Source organism: Bactrocera tryoni, chromosome 3 (assembly GCF_016617805.1).
Source record: "Bactrocera tryoni isolate S06 chromosome 3, CSIRO_BtryS06_freeze2, whole genome shotgun sequence".
In the NCBI taxonomy this organism is placed as follows: Eukaryota; Metazoa; Arthropoda; class Insecta; order Diptera; family Tephritidae; genus Bactrocera; species Bactrocera tryoni.
The window spans coordinates 79,926,964-79,946,097 of NC_052501.1; the positions used below are offsets into that span (position 1 = coordinate 79,926,964).

Below are 19,134 nucleotides of genomic sequence, written 5' to 3' on the forward strand. Positions count from 1 at the left end.
CTACGCAAATATATTTCAAAACCCTTTGTAATGCAAAGCATGATTAATATACGCACCTAATTTTAAAACATTGCTTATAACAAATGCATTGCATTGACGCATAAAAATCTCAATTCTTTAAATCTGAAAGTGATTGCCTATTTTTTTTACATACATACATACTGCTTAAAGTTAAATTACACTATAGCGCTAAATATATTTTTAGGCGTGTGCACGTGACGCAAAAGGGCAAAACTATAACTAAGTATTATCTATGTATGTATGTTTAGAAAGTGCTAATAATTGCTGTATATTGCTAATAAGTGTTGTAAAATTTGAATACAAATAAATAGTAACACAATACAATTTGAGCTTTTGGGTTGGCATTGCAAGTGCTTACAAAATGTAAATGTGTATATGTGTAATTAAGTGTTTTTTTTTGTATAGAAATTGTCTTGATAGCTACTCAGAGTAAGCCTGTTTATAACTGAAGGCAATAGAAGTCAATAAGTGCACATAACCTCAATTGTTGCATGAAGCACAAAAGGTTTTACCACTACATATACATATGTGTATGGGTATGTCTTAAACTTTCATTGCCAATTACTTACAGCATTACAATTTACTGCTTTTACAATAAACATATTTAGAATAATTATTTATAAACACTTTCATTTCATTTTATTTGCTTCAATTTCACATCACATTTAACTTGTCATTTATTTCATTTGTATTACATAAATCATTTAACAAAATTATGCTATACTAATTTCTGCAACAGATTTGTTCATAATTTCTTACAACTGCCATATTAACATTACCCACCGACTCGACTCTTTCATACACTAATAAAAAATGTCGCTAAAGCTAAAGCACAAATCAAACAAAATGTGCGCGCTTCCAAACAAAAGCTTACGCCCAAACTCTACACAACATTGCTCTTTCATAATATAATGCCTATGCGCCGAAGCGGCGTGACACCGCTGTGCCACAGTTGCGCAGCGCCAAATTTCATTATTTACGCTTACACTCGCCCATACTTAATTCATCGTCGGAAAAGTTGAAAACCACCACACACAATCACTGTAAGCCACTGTCGAGTAACGTGTCGTTGACACGATCCAAATCGTCGAGCGTGTCTTCCGAACCGGAGGCGGTCAGGTCGCTCAGCTCGTCGAGGCATTTCTGCTTCTTGCGCACATTCCAGTGCAGGCACTCCGCCAGCGAGTCGAACCAGTCGGAAATTTGATCTTGTGCGCATATGCTGGGTACCGGATAGATGGAGGTGGTCACGCGCAGGCAATCGCCGTGCAGCAGCTCCTGCCGATTGCGGCCGTCGAAGGAGACCCACGAAGTGTTGCGGCTGTCCGGCGAGATGCTGATCTGTATTAAGTGAAATGGTATTAATAAAGGTTAAATGTATATGAAATATATATACACATATATGTATATATAAATGTATACATAAGTACATACCTTCAACTCCACGCCGGCGGGCACCACAATCGGTCGAAAGCTCAGCGAGTGCGGGCAGATGGGTGTCACCATTATCGCCGGCACCGAGGGATGTATCATCGAGGCGCCAGCCGCCACGGCATAGGCGGTACTGCCGGTGGGCGTGGACACAATCAAACCGTCACCCTGCACCGACGTGATGTATTTGCCATCCAAAAAGAGATCGATATTGCTCAGGTACGGTGAGGGCCCACGATCGATGACGACTTCGTTGAGCACCTGTAAAATAGGCGTCTCATTAATATACACAACATAGTTTATAATTTTGTACTTGCTACGCACCAATATATTCGTTGAACCACGGCTGCCACACTTATTTGTGCCATCACTGCCATCCGTTTGGTAATTGTATGCATTCTTTGTTATTTGATTCGCCGAATCGCTCTCCGATTCCTTGCGGCGATCGTTCTTTCTGTATATGACACAACGCAAGCGACTGCGCAGCGTGAGCGCAGCATGACCCTCCAGCACGTTGGTCACTTGCTCCTGGAAATTCTCGAATTCGAATGGTGTGAGAAAACCAAGCGAACCCAAATGGAATGCCATCACTGGTGGCACCGATTGCTGGAACAGCAATGAAGCGTACAGCAGTGTGCCGTCGCCGCCGAGACAAACTATGAAATCAATACGATCAGTTAGATCATCACGGCCATCTCTGTGTCGTGCGACAGAAAAGTAGAAAAAATGCATGTTCAATAAAATAAAATTGTTGCTAATGAAAGGGTTGATGGACTCACTTGAATGTCACTAATTTCTCTTTGATATTCTTGAATTTCTTATCCTCTATTAGTAGCGGGTCATCGAGCACCGCCGACTCGACCCAAACGACCATGTGCTTCTCCTGCACCAGCCATTCGACCAGCTGTACGAAGGGTGCCAGCACCGTTGAGTCACGCACTTTCTTTATGACGAGCACGGTGAGCGGTGGCTTGTACCAGGTCAGACGTTGACTGGCGGGATCCTGAATTTGCCTGCAATAGTCGGGGAGAAATGAGTTGAGTTCGTTAGTTTTTAGTCAGAAAAAATAAATTAAACTTTTTTCTTATCAAGTTTTTGTATATAGAAATGCATATTATTATAAATATTTATATAAAAATACATATTTATTTTATTTTACAATTTTTATGTATTATTTTGTTTAATTAATTTAGTGGGGAGTCGATTCAGCGCCGTTCGCATCAACTCGGACTGACGTAAGGAACGACTTGCACGCGAGATCTTGAACTGAAAGCGTACAAAATACAGCTTGCGCAAAAACTGAACCCGCTCGATCTTCTCAAGCGACATCGCTTCGCTTTATTGGGTCTTGAAAAAAAAACAATAAGATCCGACTTTTTCGAGAAAAACTTTGTACAGCGATGAGGTCCATTTCTGGTTCATTTGGGACGAAGAGCAACCTGAAGAGATTCAAGAGCTGCCATTTCATCCAGAAAAAACAACGACTGGTGTGGTTTGTGGGTCGTTGGAATCATCGGTCCATATTTCTTCAAAGAAGAAGTTCAAAGAGAGCGTAACCGTCAATGGCGATCGTTATCGCGCCACGATAACCGATTATTTGATATCTGAAATTGAAGCTCGTGATCTCGGCGACATTTGGTTTCAAGAAGACGGCGCCACTTCCCACACATCGCATCAAACAATGGATTTATTGAGAGAACACTTCGATGAACAGATGATTTCACGTTTTGGGCCAGTCGATTGGCCACCAAGATCATGTGAAATAACACCATTCGATTTTTTCCTGGAGAGATATGTAAAGTTAAAAGTCTATGCGGGCAATCACGCTTCGATTCAGGCCTTGGAGCAAAATATTACGCGTGTTATTCGCCAGTTACCAGACGAAATGCTCGAACGAGTTATCGAAAATTGCACTCATCTGAGAAATAGTCGCGGCCATCATTTCACGGAGATATCTTCAAAAAATAAATGCCAAAGAATGTTCTTTCGAATGATAATAAATATTCCCTATTAAATTTGAAGTTTCTGTGTTTTTTTTTTTTTTAAAGTAGGGAACCTCGAAATGGATCACTCTTCATTATTATAATTATTACTAAAATTACTTCGTTATTCTATATATGTACATTTCCTCATTAATATTTTACTAATTTACTTACATAACCATTGCTTGATTTTTCATTATTCGTCCACATGGTCCAAATTGTTGGAATGGCGATGGAGCATTCAAACTTCTGGTGCGCCTGTAAATAGAAAAGAAAACACAAACGAAATTAGTTATTTTGAATATATAATACTAAAATATATAAGAAATATGAAAATAAATATAAATACATATTATATTTATATTACAAAAAAAATTTAGTTCGATAAGTTTTCAGAAAACTTTATTCAAAATTATATCTTTTTGAAATAATCACAGAAAGTAATTGTTTTTCCTTAGATTATAAGCAATGTCTTAACTAGGCTTTTATTGTAAAACAAATTTTGATTAAAAATTCAGGATACTACGAAAACCTTAAGATTCGTTTCGAGAAAAAATTTCTACAAATACGTTCACATTTCCGAAACTATTTGTCGGAACAACTTGCATTTTTCGGAGAATATTTTCATATATAAGAAGGTGGATGTGGAAATCTTAACATATACACGAAGGGATCGATAATGGTTGCTGAGGTGGGCTTGAGGATCTATTCCGCTGTGCTAGATTTCAGACGACCCTTCAAGCTGGCGGAATATTGTGGGCATTATTTTCCAGGCAGTAGCCTTTGCAGTCAGGAAAGCCGCAGAGATAGCTAACAACGCTGGCGAGGACATAAAGAGTATCAATATATACCTCGATAGCCAAGGTAATTAAAGCAATAACCTCATATCGCATTGGGACAGATAATGTTCTTTGGAGCAGGGAGGCAGTAGATATAGTGTCTGCCGGGAAGCGGCTGCATATGTACTGGGTTCCAAGCCAAAAGGCCGTTCCGGGAAAGGAAATAGCTAATGAGGTTGCGAAAAGGAAATCCGCTTTACTATCGAACCAGTTTAAGAAATACGCAAATCATTTAAAACGATACACAATGAAATTTCCAAAAGCACTGACAGATGAAAAAACATATACATAGGTAGCATATAGGAACCTCATATGCTATCCACTAGTTGAAAAAAGGCAAGACTGACCAGATTGTTTTGGCCCAAATTAATTTCACTGACTGCAGCAGTGGATAATGTCGTCATAACAAGCAACTTCTTTTCAACTGGGTGCCAGGCCACAAAAACAGCGATCGTAATAAGATATTGGAAGAGACTGCCAAGTGTGGTGCACATCTGTCATACGATAAAGTGACCGACATTGTTAAATTCATGCACGTCTTTACGACGATCTGGATAAGCGCATGGCAAGCAAGGTTAAACTTAGTTGGAATGATCTTTCGGGATACAAAACTGCAAAGGTCATGTGCAAAAGGGTAGCTCAGAAATACACAAAATGCCTGCACACACTTGATAGAAGAGACTGCTGCAACATGATTAGAATACTTACTGGTCACACGCCTACAGAATGGGGTTGACAAATAGAGATGACTGCAGGAAATGTCAAAAGTAAAGCACCAGGAAAACAATGGAGCAGCTTTTGTGTACTTGTCAGATAAGATAAGATAAATAGACGTGGATTGCACTGCGACCTTAGGTCTATTGTGCTCCCTCCTAAATCACAAAGACTCACCTAACCTCAACATATTGATAAAGTCCAAAATATTGCCAGGTGCTAGTGAGACGTTGTGATCCCTATACGGAAACATTGATCCTTGGGAGTTTATCCTGCGTCTGTAGACTGCTATGCAGTCAATTAGGCAGGTGTTCTGGAATTTCAGGCTCCCCTTCACATAACCGACAATTTGCGCAAGAAGCTAGGCCCATGTTATATAAATGCTTCTTCAGCTTGCAGTGGCCAGTGTAGAATGCGACAAGTAGCCTGAGTTTGTCCCTAAGGAGGTTAATTATATAATTAAACTTGCTGAAGTTATAACCCCACATTAGCAACTTGGTTAGGCGCATGTCTTGGAGTTGTTGCCAATATCACTCGCTGCCTACTCCTTCTTTACTGCGGAGCAGCTCTTTTATGGTATGATGACCCACCGCGATGAAGGATTCAGATCCTACCATATTAGTGTATGCTGTGGTGCGGGCGAGATCATCAGCCAGTTCATTTCCGGCTATACCTTGCATTATAACGCTTCGGACATATGGGCCACCCACACTATGAAACACTGGAGGAGGTGTCGATAGTGAGGCCGCAAAACTTATTGAAATTCACGTCAAGCGCAGAGACCCTTAGGGATGACTACTTCTCTTGAACTACTGAGTAGGCGATTGAGCAGTAAAGTCCTCTCTCGACGAACAAAGACCAAACTATACAAGTCATTCATCATCCTCGTGCTGCTATATGGTGCAGAGGCATGGAGTTTTCGAAAGAAAAGTTCTGCGAAAGATTTATGGTCCTTTGCGCATTGACAATGGCAAATATTGCAGTCGATGGAATGATGAGCTGTACGAGATATTCGACGACATTGACATAGTTCAGCGATTTAAGAAACAGAGGCTACGCTGGCGAGGTCATCTCGTCCGAATGGATGAAAACGCTCCAGCTCTGAGAGTATTCGACGCAGTACCCGCCAGGGGAAACAGAAGAAGAGGAAGACCTCCTTTCCGTTGGAAAGTCCAGGTGGAGAAGGACCTGGCTTCGTTTGGAGTCTCCAATTGGCGCCAAGCAACGAAAAGGAAGAACGACTGGCGCGCTGTTGTAAACTAGGCTATCTTTCTTGCTTTCCTGACTTTACAGTGAATTTCTATCTTTTTTTCCCAACACGAATCCCTTACAATTTTCTTACGAGTTTTAAATTACGGTACGCAAGTATGCATTTAATCAACAATCAAAAAAGGAATGCCAGCAATTCGTTTACAAATACAATATTTTGCTATAAATTTCTTGCCATTTATTGGCATAACTCCGGACGACGCCGCCAAAAGTGTTGCGACAGCATTTCGAACGCCAACACATATACCTATACATATACCGCTATGTATTTAGTACATAAACACAACGCGAAACCAAACCAGATTTCTTAGTTGATCACCTTAAAATTGTTTAACGCGGCTGGCGCCTGGCACCGAAATCTCGAAGAAAGAAAAAAATCGACAACTTTTTATAGAGCGAGCGCATTTTAAGAATATTTCTAGCCCATGCGCTATAAAGCTACATACTTAATTGCCTGTAAGCATGCGCGTTTAATTTTCAACTTAACGCCGCATAAAATTTATGCCATAAATATTTATATAAAAATTCGTATAAATTTTGTTAATTATCCGCACAAAATACACAAAGTACTAGCAGCATATAGTATGTATGTGGGCGTGTTTAACCTTAAAGTTCTGCAGTCCGCCGTGATTTTGTCGGCCAGCGACAGCTGTTCCAGCACAGTTTCGCCATTGTACGCATGGAAGCCGTTATCGGCTATAATGTCGTTATTGAATTCCTTCAAATCGATGGCGGTGCGTTTGAGCGGCACCGCGTCCAGCAGCAGCTCTTGATGGCGCCGATGTATCGGAAACATTTTTCACAGGATTTTACGAGCTCACACTTTTTACGCGATTTTTTTATGTGGGTTTTGCTTAGTTTTAGCACTTAAGACACGATAAAAAGCGCATGAAAAGTTCAAAGACACGGGAGAAATGTTTTTTTGTTGTTGTTGTAGTTAATAAGTATCTTTGTATATAGTAAAAACGCACGATCAATTGCGTACGCTGAACTAGCTGCTATTATATTTATTTTAAATTATATTTTTTTTGTTGTTGTTTTCTTTTGCACTCTACACTTTTGTTAGCTTTATTGCTTCATATATTCATACTAGTATGTGGTTAGCGAACGTTTTGTATTGCCGTGGGTAGTTGGTTGCTTGCGCGCCCGTTCGTTTGCGGCTACTGTGCGCTGCGACTTCAAGCGTTCGCCTTTTTGATTGCCTTTTGATTGGCTTCGCCTGTTTGTTGTTGCTTTTATTAGCCGTATTTTAATGCCGTTGTGTTCGTCGCTCAATTGCTGTTGCCCGCACGAAGGTTAAGAAAATACTGAAAACCAGTGAGCTCTGTGCCCAACAACCTGCCACTACCAACAATTGGTAAAACGTTTTTGTTTTCGGCATCTCTTTTGTTTTCGTTTTGCTTCTTCGGCTCGCAGCATACGGCAGCAACAACAGGCAATACACATAAGTGTCAGCCAGTCGGTGTTTCAGCTGGAGTCAGCTGGCAGGAATCATAGCAGAAAACGATGAGTATAGCGAAGACTCGTAAACTCATATTGGCACGAGGGGGAGTGTGTAAGCCAGAGTTAAATAACGCTGTTGTTGGCAAAAACCAAAGAAAATATGTTATGTACATATATTATTAAAATAATACTACGTAACTAAATAATAATAAAAAAAAAGAAACCAAAATTATTAAGATGCTCAGGCGCATGCTGTGCGCTGCTGAGCATGAGATGAGTGTCGCTGCTGTAAACTACACCAATTCAGTCACTAACTGCCTACAGACTTGAAGACTCTTGCAGCGTTATTTAGGCAGCTGTGGGTAGTGAACAGCTGAATTTCCATGGCTTAGCTGAAGTCGCGCGTGGTTTAAGCGCTCAAATCGTGAACAGTAAATAACTACTGGATGCGTTGGGATTATATTGAAAGCGAAAATGTTAGCTATGAGCGGTTGAAAAAACGTAAAGAAAGAGTCTGTTCGCCCTGGTAGCTCCACATAACCGGAACCTAACAGGAATTATAACCAGGCAAGGACTGCCAACTCGGCAATCTAACTGAAAATTATTCAAGGAAAATGTCGCAGCTGCACTTGATTTCTCGAAATGTATCCAAAAAAGAGATTACGCCCAACGTGGGGCTCGAACCCACGACCCTGAGATTAAGAGTCTCATGCTCTACCGACTGAGCTAGCCGGGCAATTGAGGCATGGTCGCATTATAACGGACTAGATTCAAAGTATTCACAATAGAAGTCAATATTTTTATAAAATGGTGTATAAAATATTTTCATAAAAAATTACAGAAGTAAAACTAAAAAAAAACAAAAAAAATAATATACAGAAATCTAAAAAAAATGTATGTACATATATAAATACGTATACTCCTAATATATAATAGATATCGAAAACCATCTTCTCAGGCGAGTACCCTTTCTACCTTTATGGCTTTTTCAACAAATTGAATTGTCGCTATTGCGGTGAGTCAAATCTTCTAATGTCTTTACTATCAAAAGCGAACGTTATGACACGATGTTGACCGACTTTTTCCCCGAAATTTGTTGAAATCGAGGAGTATAATCTCTACTTCCAACAAGACGGTGCGCTGTCATATGTTTCCCGTCTAAACATGGACATACTGGGTGTAAAGTTTGGCAACTCGTTAATTTCGAAAAAGATCCAGTCAAATGGTCGTCAAATTAACGCCTCTAGATTACTTTTTTTTGAGGTTTCTCAAGTCAAAGGTTTATGCCAATTAAACAGCAACACTCGAGGAGCTCGAAGACAAGATTCAACGCACTATAGCCGAAATTCCAAACGAAATGCTGCACAGAGTCATTGAAAGTCTGCGTAAATGGGTGTGGATAAGTAAATGGAGCCGTGGTAGTAATTTGGCCCATATTTTATTCAAATCGTAAATAGCATAAAATTATCGGAATTAAACCCATTTTAACAAAATTTGCATGTTTTATTTCAGTTTAACATCACGTCGTTTTTGTTGTTAGACCCTGTATATGTATTTTTTTTTTTATTAAATTCTTCAATTTAAATAATCAACAAATAATTTCGTCAAGTGTATATGATTTTCCCAACTGATTTACACTGGTGGCTGTAAAAAGTTGATCTGCGCCCAACGTGGGGCTCGAACCCACGACCCTGAGATTAAGAGTCTCATGCTCTACCGACTGAGCTAGCCGGGCAACTGGTTCACGTTACTAGGGTGCCATGATTTCAATGTTTTATGTAAGTTTTTTCTTAGCATAGTTTATTTAAATAATTATCTAAAATTAATTCATTTAAAAAAATAATAAAAAAAGGTTTGGGGCAATTTTTTTATACTGTTTCTAAAACAAAACCTGAGTCCTTAAGAATTGTATCTCAAAAACCTGTTTCATTTCATGAAGATCGGTTGAGTAGTTCTCGAGAAATCTTGCCAACCGACTTCAAAAACAAAGTTTCGAGAAAACCGCATTTAAAGACGGCGCACTTAACCCAGCTGGTCTCGAGCGCATAAGTTCTCAAGGCTGCATCTCTGGAACTATTACTTGAAAATTTATGAAAATATTCTGGAGATGTTCTAGAATTTAATAAGACAATAAAAAATTCGATCTTTCGAAACCTGTAAACTAATGTAATCCCTTAACTCTATATTATAGACCACAAAGATCCTTAGTTTGAAAAAATATACGTATGTATGTATGTAAAAGAAACATTTTTGTTTCTTAGATAGAAATTAATTGAGGTTTTGCACTTGCCAGCTATTATCCATTGTGCCCTACTTCTACTGGACCGATTTACCTGAGAAGAGTAGAGTCTTCTTTTTAGACTAGTTCTTGTGAAACTATTTATATCCCCCCTCTTTTTAATTTTAACTAGTTTTAAAAAATTCCGAACAGTCAAAAAAGTAGTACAACAATTGTTTGATTTTTCAAGCAGTCGCCATTTTGTGAAATAAAATTCTTCAACTTTTCTGTAGAACCTGATTTTCCGACAATATTCTAGGGCAATAACTTTTGTTTTGGTTTTAGATTGCTAGGAGGTTTGGCATGGCGGGAATTGTTTTGAGACCACCCACTTGATCAGCTGTTAATTTTGAGAATTCTTAACTTTTTTATTTTTGCCTGTATTCCTAATAAAAAATGAATAGTAAAAATTTTAATTGCCTTTTTTAGAGAACAATTCAAAAATTATCCTGAAATTTATGCCTCTAGACTCGAATACACCTTTAATTATTTAATATATATGTAGGTATGTACATATGTATGTATCTCATTTCAATTAAAAATCAATAGCTATAATTTAAAAATTTCAAAAATAAATTTGTATAACGGTAATATAACGTCCTTTTAATAGTTATAATTAAATACAAAATTTTCAAAATAAAATTTGTATAACGGTAAATATAACATCCTCGATAGTATAGTGGTCAGTATCCCCGCCTGTCACGCGGGAGACCGGGGTTCAATTCCCCGTCGGGGAGATGGATATGTTTTTTTTTAATTTTAAATTAGGAAATTTTGTTTGAAAATAAGTTTTTTTTTGCTTCTATCAAATAAAAACTTTATTTTTAATATATAAATAAAATAATTGAGTACTAATAGGTGTATTATATTGTTAGAATATAAAAGTAAGTTTTTTTATCTTTTTAACCTTTGCAAGGCTGAGGATGAAACATTTTTGTAGTCTTACCTTCGACGAACCGACATGGAAAAGGGAAACTGACATTGGCCCTGTAACAAATTTGTGATAAGCTCAAAGTGTTTTGTCGATTACTAAAGGTCTAATGATCTATTATATATGTATATGTTTTAGGTAACATAACGGATCGGCGCACAAGTGAGACTCTTAACCTAATCTAACCTCACTATGCAGATTTTCTTACAATGTTGTATATTTTCTAATAATATTTTAATTTTTTTGTTGTTTTTATTCTATTCACTTAATAATTTTTGTATTTTCAAACTACTGACCGACTTTTATTAGGCATTGAATAAACAAAAATTTAGCATAGTCACGCCTACAATAATAAAATAGTCGTGGCTATAAGGTCACAACAAATTCCATTGCACAAGTATACCCGTTTTCGCAGAATTTACATAAATTCTTCCGGTCTACGAAAACAAACAAACAAAACAAATTACAACACGTCAACATGGAGCACGCCATAAAAAATAAAATAAAATATAAACAAAACAATTCTGGTAAAATCAATAAAAAAATACATAAAAAAATACATAAAAAACGGATGATACATATGTAATAAAAAAGTAATAAAAAATATTTGTGCGATTACTAATAAAAGTTTCATTGAAATTAATAACTTGTTTCATGGCAGCAGCGCATGCGCGCACACAGCGTGTCGCCGTTGACGACATTACATACTATACGCCGGCGGCGGCAGGTTGGCACAGTGGCGACATATTGAACGTCTGACTGCGTTATATTTTCGTTTAATTTTTTTTATTATTCGCTTTTTTTATTTTTCGTGTTTTTTTATTTTTCGTTTTTTTTTATTTTTCGTTTTTTTTTTTTTTTTTTCGTTTTTTTTTTATTTTTCGTTTTTTTTTTTATTTTTCGTTGCATTATTTTTTTTTTACTTATTCATTTTATGTTTTATTTACTTCGATTAACGATTCATTTGTTGGTTACAACACATTCGTTGGCAAAAGTGCTGCTTTTTTGTTGTTTCCATTGGCACTTTACCGTATGAATTCGCGCATTAGCGATGCAAAACGCAAAAACGCACTTTGAACAACAACAAACGTACATTCATATACAAAAATACAATATACATATATTACATGTTCATACATGCAGGTTCATGTACGTGTGTGAGTTGCGACGCGGTTTGTTTGCCACTCAACGATCCCGAAGGTGTGGAAAATATTAAACGTATGCAGTGCACAAATATTTACATTCAATTGACGACAATAAAAGTAATATACTCTTATATATGCGTTTAAACTATTGCAACAATAGCAACAAATGTAGAAATTAATTCAGTTGGTGCACTGGAGAGTCGTTGATGCAGCCAGTGCACTATGCACGTAGGTTAGGAAGCAGTGTGGTGCTATGCAGAGCTGCTGGTTGGTGCTAGGAAGGTGCAGGGATTTTTCAGAGTGCACTTGTGCAGTTCGGTGTTTGTGTATGTGTATCTTAACCGTTGCACTTTCGTACTTTTGGTTTTTTTTGGCGTGTTAGTTATGCATTCAACTGACTCAGGCGCTAGTTAACTAACTGATTGAATGATGATTACAGATATACATATATATGTATATACATACATATCTGTATGTACATATACTGAGTACACAAATATATTTTGTAAATACTTATATATTAGGGTGGCTCAGAAACAAAAATAATATTTTTTCAATTTATGTGTTGGTAAATTGGTGGTTAGACAACTCAAAAAAATTCTAGCTAAGCAAGAGGCTTATAGTATTAGGGATCTGCACATTTGCCGGTACCGTCGATATCGAACGACTATAGGATATATTAATGTAGCTGCCATATAACCGAACTATCCAAATAAAGTGTGAATGTTTTTTTTTTGTGAAGGGTATAATAGCTTCCGCGTAACTTGAACCCATTTAACTGAAATTTTTAGAGAGTCTTCTTTATCCTGAGTACCGTGTACAAATGGGAGACATCCGTCTGCCACCGGCGGACACAGTGAAATATCTCATCCTTGATAGCAAGCTTTCATGGAAGCCGAATATCGAAAAGAGAACAAAAAAGGCATCGATTATCTTATACCGTTGTAGAGAAGCCATTGGCAAAAGGTGGGGTCTGTCAAGGAAAGTGGTCATCTGGCTCTACGATACCATAGTCAAGCCCATTATATTCCATGGAGTCTTTATGTGGTGAAAGGCTGTAGAAAAGACCACACTTGCAAAGAAACTCGAAAGCGTTCAACGGGCGGCGCTCATCAGCATGTGTGGTGCACTAAGATTCACTCCAACCATGGCACTTAACATCTACATCTTTGAAGTACGGCTGCGAAAGTTGCTATCAGACTTAGAGAATCTGGATTCTTAAAAGAACAAGAGTCTGAAAACTCGGAAATCCTCACCCACTTTGACTTCATACCGGATCACTTGAATCATGGAGCCGCCAAACCAAACTCTAGCGGTTCCCTCTCTGCCAATATACCGATAAGAAAGTTTTGGGCGGGTAGAAGGCGTTGAAGCAGAGGAGCATTGAGCTTCTTTACGGATGCGTCAAAGTTTGGTGGAAAGTTTAGTGGAGGGGTTTACTTTCAGGAGCTCTCTATCAATTGCAGCTTCAGACTTCCTGACTATTGTAGCGTTTTTAAAGCCGAGGTTACAGCCGTTAAGGTAGCAGTAGATTTTCTGCTCCGCAGTGCAGCCTACTTCAGAGAAGTGACCATCCGCAGGGTGGGGATACTGCCTTGAACTCATTAACAGTGCGTTCAGCATTCGTCAAGGAGTACCTAACCTCGCTAAAAAAGCATTGAGTGTCTTAGTGATAAGTCTGGTAAAAGTAAGGCTGATGAGCTAGCACGGAAAGGCGCCCTGGAACCCTTAACAGTAGAATGGAAGCGGGTTGGTGCTCCCTATTGTCTTGTGTTGTACTACTAGATAGCTGGGCTTCGCGGGAACTTGGACAGCGCTGGGCTAGTATCGGTGCATGTGCTGTCGCAGAAGGCTTTTAGCCCACGATCCATCGCTAGAGATCTGGTGATTTCTTTGCCTTCAGTAGGGCTAGCTTTTAACAGGCTATTGCTCTATCGGCGTCCATGCTGTAAGGCTGGGAATCTTACTAGACGACATCTGCAGAAGATGTATGGAAAAAGATGAGGTGAAAACAAATCAACACTTCTTTCTTGACTATCGCGCGCTTGAGAGGTAAGTACTTAAACACTTGGGATCGCATACCTTCAGACCTCCCATCGAATTGGCTGGCGGGAATGGAAATTAAACGCCTGTGCAAATTTGTATTGGCTACTAAGCGTTTTTGCTCTCTAGATCAGCCATCTAACCTAACCTAATCCTAACTCTTTTTTATGAACATGTCTATGTCTGGAAATAACTTTTAAAATGACGGAAAATATTTTACGAATGAGATCGGAACAGTAGCTAAGATAATTAGTGGCATTTTGTAAGTCAAAAACGGGTCAAGCGTTCGTTTTTATTTTTAGGTTAGAGTATACTATGTTGACTTAACTACTTATAAAGCTGGCGGATACTTCACAAATGTACCACATTCGTATATAATTACGAGTATAAATCAAATGCAGCGATTTTCGATAACACAAGCACACTGACTGTCTGTCTCCTCAGCGCAGACACACTCACACTTTAGCTTCACACCCACATATTTGCTCAGTACTGAACACTCTGCAACACACACACTCATTTTGCTTTTCATCTGAGGTAGTTCTGAGGTAGTTGTAGCTTTCGCAATAACGTAAATCATCCGTAATTGTTTAAACATTCGTATTTGTAAAGAAATTAAGATTTATAAATAAACCGTATAATGTTTAATTAAGTGGCATATTTGGAGAAAATCATTACAAAGCTGTAACAAAGGAAAATCAGCGCGTAAATTTTCGTTTGAATTTTTCAACAATATATTTTTTTGAACAAATATGTGTGCGTGACTAATGCAAAAACAAGCAACTTGCAAGTGATTTGAGATGCACACGAGTGATTTATTGGCGCACACGTGACAGTCTTGAGTATAAAACGCATATTCAACATGATTGTGTTTATATATGCATATGTATATTTGTTGTTGTTTTTTTTATTAAATTGTTAAAAAAAATGTCTATAGTCGCTGTACTTGACAGCTTAAGCAAAAGAACTGACGCCGCCGCCGACGCCACTGTGACCGAAACGGATGCGGATACTGCTACACGTCACACATGCAAGCGCACTGTCGCTGTTTTGCCAGCACTCATACGCAGCGCTGGACCTCATCAATCTTGGCGTTATGAATTTTGCACGCAACAGCATTGCGCTGTCATGCTGCCCTGTCACCCTCTCACCCTATGGGGCATAAACTTATAGCGGCGCTTCTATTTAAGCTTGTCTGTATTGCCTTGCTTGTTTGGCGAAAATTTCCACTACTGACAATTACACGACTTCTGCTTGTCGGTGTCACCACCACCCGCTGCCAAAAACGCGGAACCGTTGCAGCACTCCAATGTGCCACTTCAAAATCGGCACTTAAGTTCAGCTGTATTGGCGCTGTGTCGCTGTAGCGGTTGGTGCCTTGCGGCGACTTGTGCCACCTGCGCTCCAGCAGCCGCACTTCAGGCAGCTTTTGAGCTACCAACAGCCGCCCCGCGTACAACATGCCTTTAATTGCTACTCGTATTTGTTTGTGTTCGCTTATAATTAAGACAAAACGCCAATGGCATTTACAAATCGCTCCATAACAACGCTTAAGTACATATTTATTTGGCGAACAACATATTTAATCGCATAATAAATATGGCCTTAAACAATTACTCAATCGTTTGTTATACAAACGCGCAGCCAATAAATTGTTACGTCTTTATTTGCGCTTATCTCATTCGGCTGTTGAACGTATGTAAATATTTTGGTTGGCTCTCGAGCTTGTTTAGCATCTTAAGCTTCGAGAAATATATGTAGTGCATTTGCCGGCGAAGCGAAAAAAATTAAAAAAATATTATGTTTAGTAATTAGTTTTGACTGTTCTGTTGAACTTAGCTACAGATGACTTTTATTTTGCTAAGTTATATACAGTGTCTACCAATAGGGATGGCGGATTGTGTCCATTTCCACGACAGTCGGGTATAAGTAACCGGATTTTTATCGGGACAAGGACTGTCAACTCGGTATCATGCCTCAAAATTGCTTTAAGAATGTTTTCTGTCGCTACAACAACAACAACAACACCAAATTTGTGTCAAATTTTGTCAGTGTGTTCAGTAAGGTTTGTCATTTCATCATGCTACCTTGCACTTTGGTACAACGCTTGGCAATTGTTCGAAATGATAACGCAAATTCACGTTCTCAGGTGGCTACTGTAAGAGCTCTTCGCGCAAAACATTGTCGAAACCAGAAGTAAAACCAATGTCAGTATCGAAATCCAACGCAGAATAACTGCTGCCAACAGTTCCTACTTCGAACTGAATAGACAATAGAGAAGTAATGTGCTCCCTCGACGAACAAAGAGCAAACTCTGCACAGATGCATGGACGATGACCATATCTGATGAGTTTGAGAAGTAACGTGCTCCCTCGACGAACAAAGACCAAACTCTGCAAATCACTCATCATCCCCGGCCCGATATGCGATACAGATGCATGGACGATGGCAATATCTGATGAGTTTGAGAAGTAAAGCCCACTCTCGACGAACCAATACCAAATTCTACAAGTCACTCATCATCCCCGTTCTGCAGAGGCATGGACGAAGTCAAGATCTGGTAAGTCAGCGTTACGAGTTTTCGAGAGAAAGGTTCTGCGGAAGATATGTGGTCCTTTGTGCAATGACAACCACAGTCGATGAAACGATGAGCTGTACGAGATATGCGCCGACATTGACATACTTAGTTCAACGAATTAGGAGACAGCGGTTAGGCTGGCTAGGACATGTCGTCTGAATGAATGAAAACACTCCAGTTCTGAGAGTATTCGATGCAGTACTCGCCGGGGGAAGCAGCGGAAGAGCTTGACCTCCACTCCGTTAGAAAGACTAGGTGTAGAAGGACCTGACTACACTTGGAATCTTAAATTGGCGCTAAACACCGAACAGGAAGCATGACTGGAGCGCTGTTGGAAACTTTTCAACGTCGTACTGAACAGTTGTGTCTCTCTGCGATGACAACATGACGAATTTTCCGTGTGGATTTGGCTGTACATTCCTCTAAGATTGTGTTGGCATAAAAACTGAAACGGCCGCCTTAACGCCTCCGGGTTATTTTCTCTGGGTAAGACAAAGACTTACGCCAATCAACGAAAAACGTCAGAGGTGCTCCAAGACAATATTCAGCGCAATCTCTGACCAAATAGAAAAGTTTTCCATACAAGCACTTTACTTCGTTCGACCAGTTTGTATGGCAGCTGTAGCTTATAATAGTCTGATATCGTCGATTCCGACAAATGTGCAGCTTCTTGACGAGAAAAGAACGTTATCTCAAAAATCACTGAGTCACTTTCATATATACAGACGGAAATAGCTAAGTAGACTGAGCTTGTCACTTTGATCGTAAGTATATTTTACGCCAGAGCACTGTTACAAATTTCATGGATAACTGAATATACGGTGTTCACAGTAAAAAGGTTAGAGAGCTGGTTAATAAGATTGGAGTCTTAAAGAAAGGCATAAATCATATCTTGGCGTATCAAAGCCAAGCCTTCGCATTTGATGCAGAAAATTTTTGCTTTGCCACGAAAATAACGCGCCGGGTCGCTCAGCTTGTGTTCCGGCACATAAAATGAAGGATTAAAACTAAGAACTAATCTTCTACCCAATAAAAAAGGAGAATGAGTTTCCTACCAGCATACGCCGGTTTTGGTTACTACTTCTTCCTTCACTTCCTTCTCAAGTACAAAAAGTAGCTCGCTGATGAAAGATTTCACTCAATTGAAGTATTGAAGATAGAAACAAACGATTATTTTGAAGGTTTTGAAGCTAAACATCATCAAACCCTTATCGCTAACTTGGAGCATCGTTACAATAAGTGTTTAACACTAGATTGAGGTTAAGTTGAAGAATAAAAACAAATTTCCTTAAACAAATTGCCATTATTAAACCAAGGACTTGTCTGTTCTTCCAGTCAAACAGCAGTAAACTGCACTTACCACTCACAAATACAAATGCCACTTTAAATAAATATTATTTTTCATGCTACACTTACACATCACACTTTCACTTATCCTGACTTGTTGATGAACTGCACACTGATCAAGAAAAGTCCTTCAGATCAACTACTTGCGAGGTCACTTTCACTATAAACACTATAAATTATAGCGGTTTTTTTCATATATTTTATAAAGGCCTAAGCAACACGTTCTTATTTCACAACACTTCCCGTCACGATCATATCACAGCGCTAACTAAAATACTTAGTTCTTGATTACTAGAAGTTTCAAGTTGCAATATCAACGCACACACACATAAAAAAGGGAGAAACGTACTCTCAGAAGTGTATATACATATGTATGTATGTGTGCCTGTATATATTAGGAATATATTTAAATATTTTAAGTACTTAGTAAGTACTGATTTGATTACTCGCTAGCGCTACCGCGGTTGTTGTCCGCAAATTAGACGTTCTAAATGCTCATTGCGGTGTTAAAGGTGGTCAAGAGCAATAATTAACACTGAAATTATACACATACATATGTATGTAGTGTATGTATTACAACCGCGTTTAATTAACAAATACATGCGTACGTGCGTTTTTTACTTCAACTGTCTGTGTGTGTGTGATGTATTAAGCTTTGATTTCGTATAAAAATAACATTTGTTGATGGATCGCACTTTTTAGATATTTAAATGTTATTTATACGCGTAATAAAATGTGACCTATGTTCCAGGAATATATACATACATATGTAATGTGTGTATATATTACTTTTTTTTCGAATATTTCTGAACGAAAAATTCTCGAAATTTTCGTATTTTCTGCCAAGTCATGCTGTCTAATGCATTTAAGCTGTTTGGCCATGTGAGTTCTTCATTTGTCGTGTCATGCTGGCAGCGTTGTGGATTGTTTAATATCAAGTTGGTTATAATTAAGTATTTAGTAAATCACCCACTCATTGAAGTAAGGGACTTTTTCAAAACAGAGAAAGCAAAAAAAAGGAAAAGGTATGAAGTTGCAGTGAGCATTTGGCTTCGGTGGGCAACAGTTGTTGTTACTTTGGCCCACGTCGAAACTAAAGAGGAAATTTGGCCA

General features: G+C 38.6%; 1 protein-coding gene and 3 non-coding genes across 11 annotated transcripts in view; 1 reads left to right on the plus strand and 3 right to left on the minus strand.

Annotated features, from left to right (window-relative positions):
* Window positions 1–630: 630 nt before the first annotated feature.
* LOC120770192 (NAD kinase) overlaps window positions 631–19,134 on the minus strand; it is a 49,227-nt gene continuing 30,723 nt past the window's right edge. For 5 of the 8 annotated variants that reach the window (XM_040097431.1, XM_040097425.1, XM_040097430.1 and 2 more), the window contains exons 2-6: window positions 3,609–3,692; window positions 2,232–2,465; window positions 1,777–2,149; window positions 1,456–1,713; window positions 631–1,362 (exon numbers count right to left, since the gene is read on the minus strand). In XM_040097431.1, coding sequence (XP_039953365.1) covers window positions 1,060–1,362; window positions 1,456–1,713; window positions 1,777–2,149; window positions 2,232–2,465; window positions 3,609–3,631 — 1,191 coding nt within the window. In that variant the 5' untranslated portion in view covers window positions 3,632–3,692 and the 3' untranslated portion in view covers window positions 631–1,059. Of the gene's footprint in view, window positions 1,363–1,455; window positions 1,714–1,776; window positions 2,150–2,231; window positions 2,466–3,608; window positions 3,693–6,861; window positions 7,541–18,090; window positions 18,264–19,134 lie in introns of those variants that run through there. The other 3 variants (XM_040097428.1, XM_040097426.1, XM_040097423.1) reach the window with 3 other exon arrangements.
* Window positions 8,363–8,435, minus strand: Trnak-cuu. The gene has a single exon. It is a non-coding gene; the product is annotated as a tRNA-Lys (tRNA).
* On the minus strand, window positions 9,362–9,434 carry Trnak-cuu. The gene has a single exon. It is a non-coding gene; the product is annotated as a tRNA-Lys (tRNA).
* Trnad-guc lies at window positions 10,643–10,714 on the plus strand. The gene has a single exon. It is a non-coding gene; the product is annotated as a tRNA-Asp (tRNA).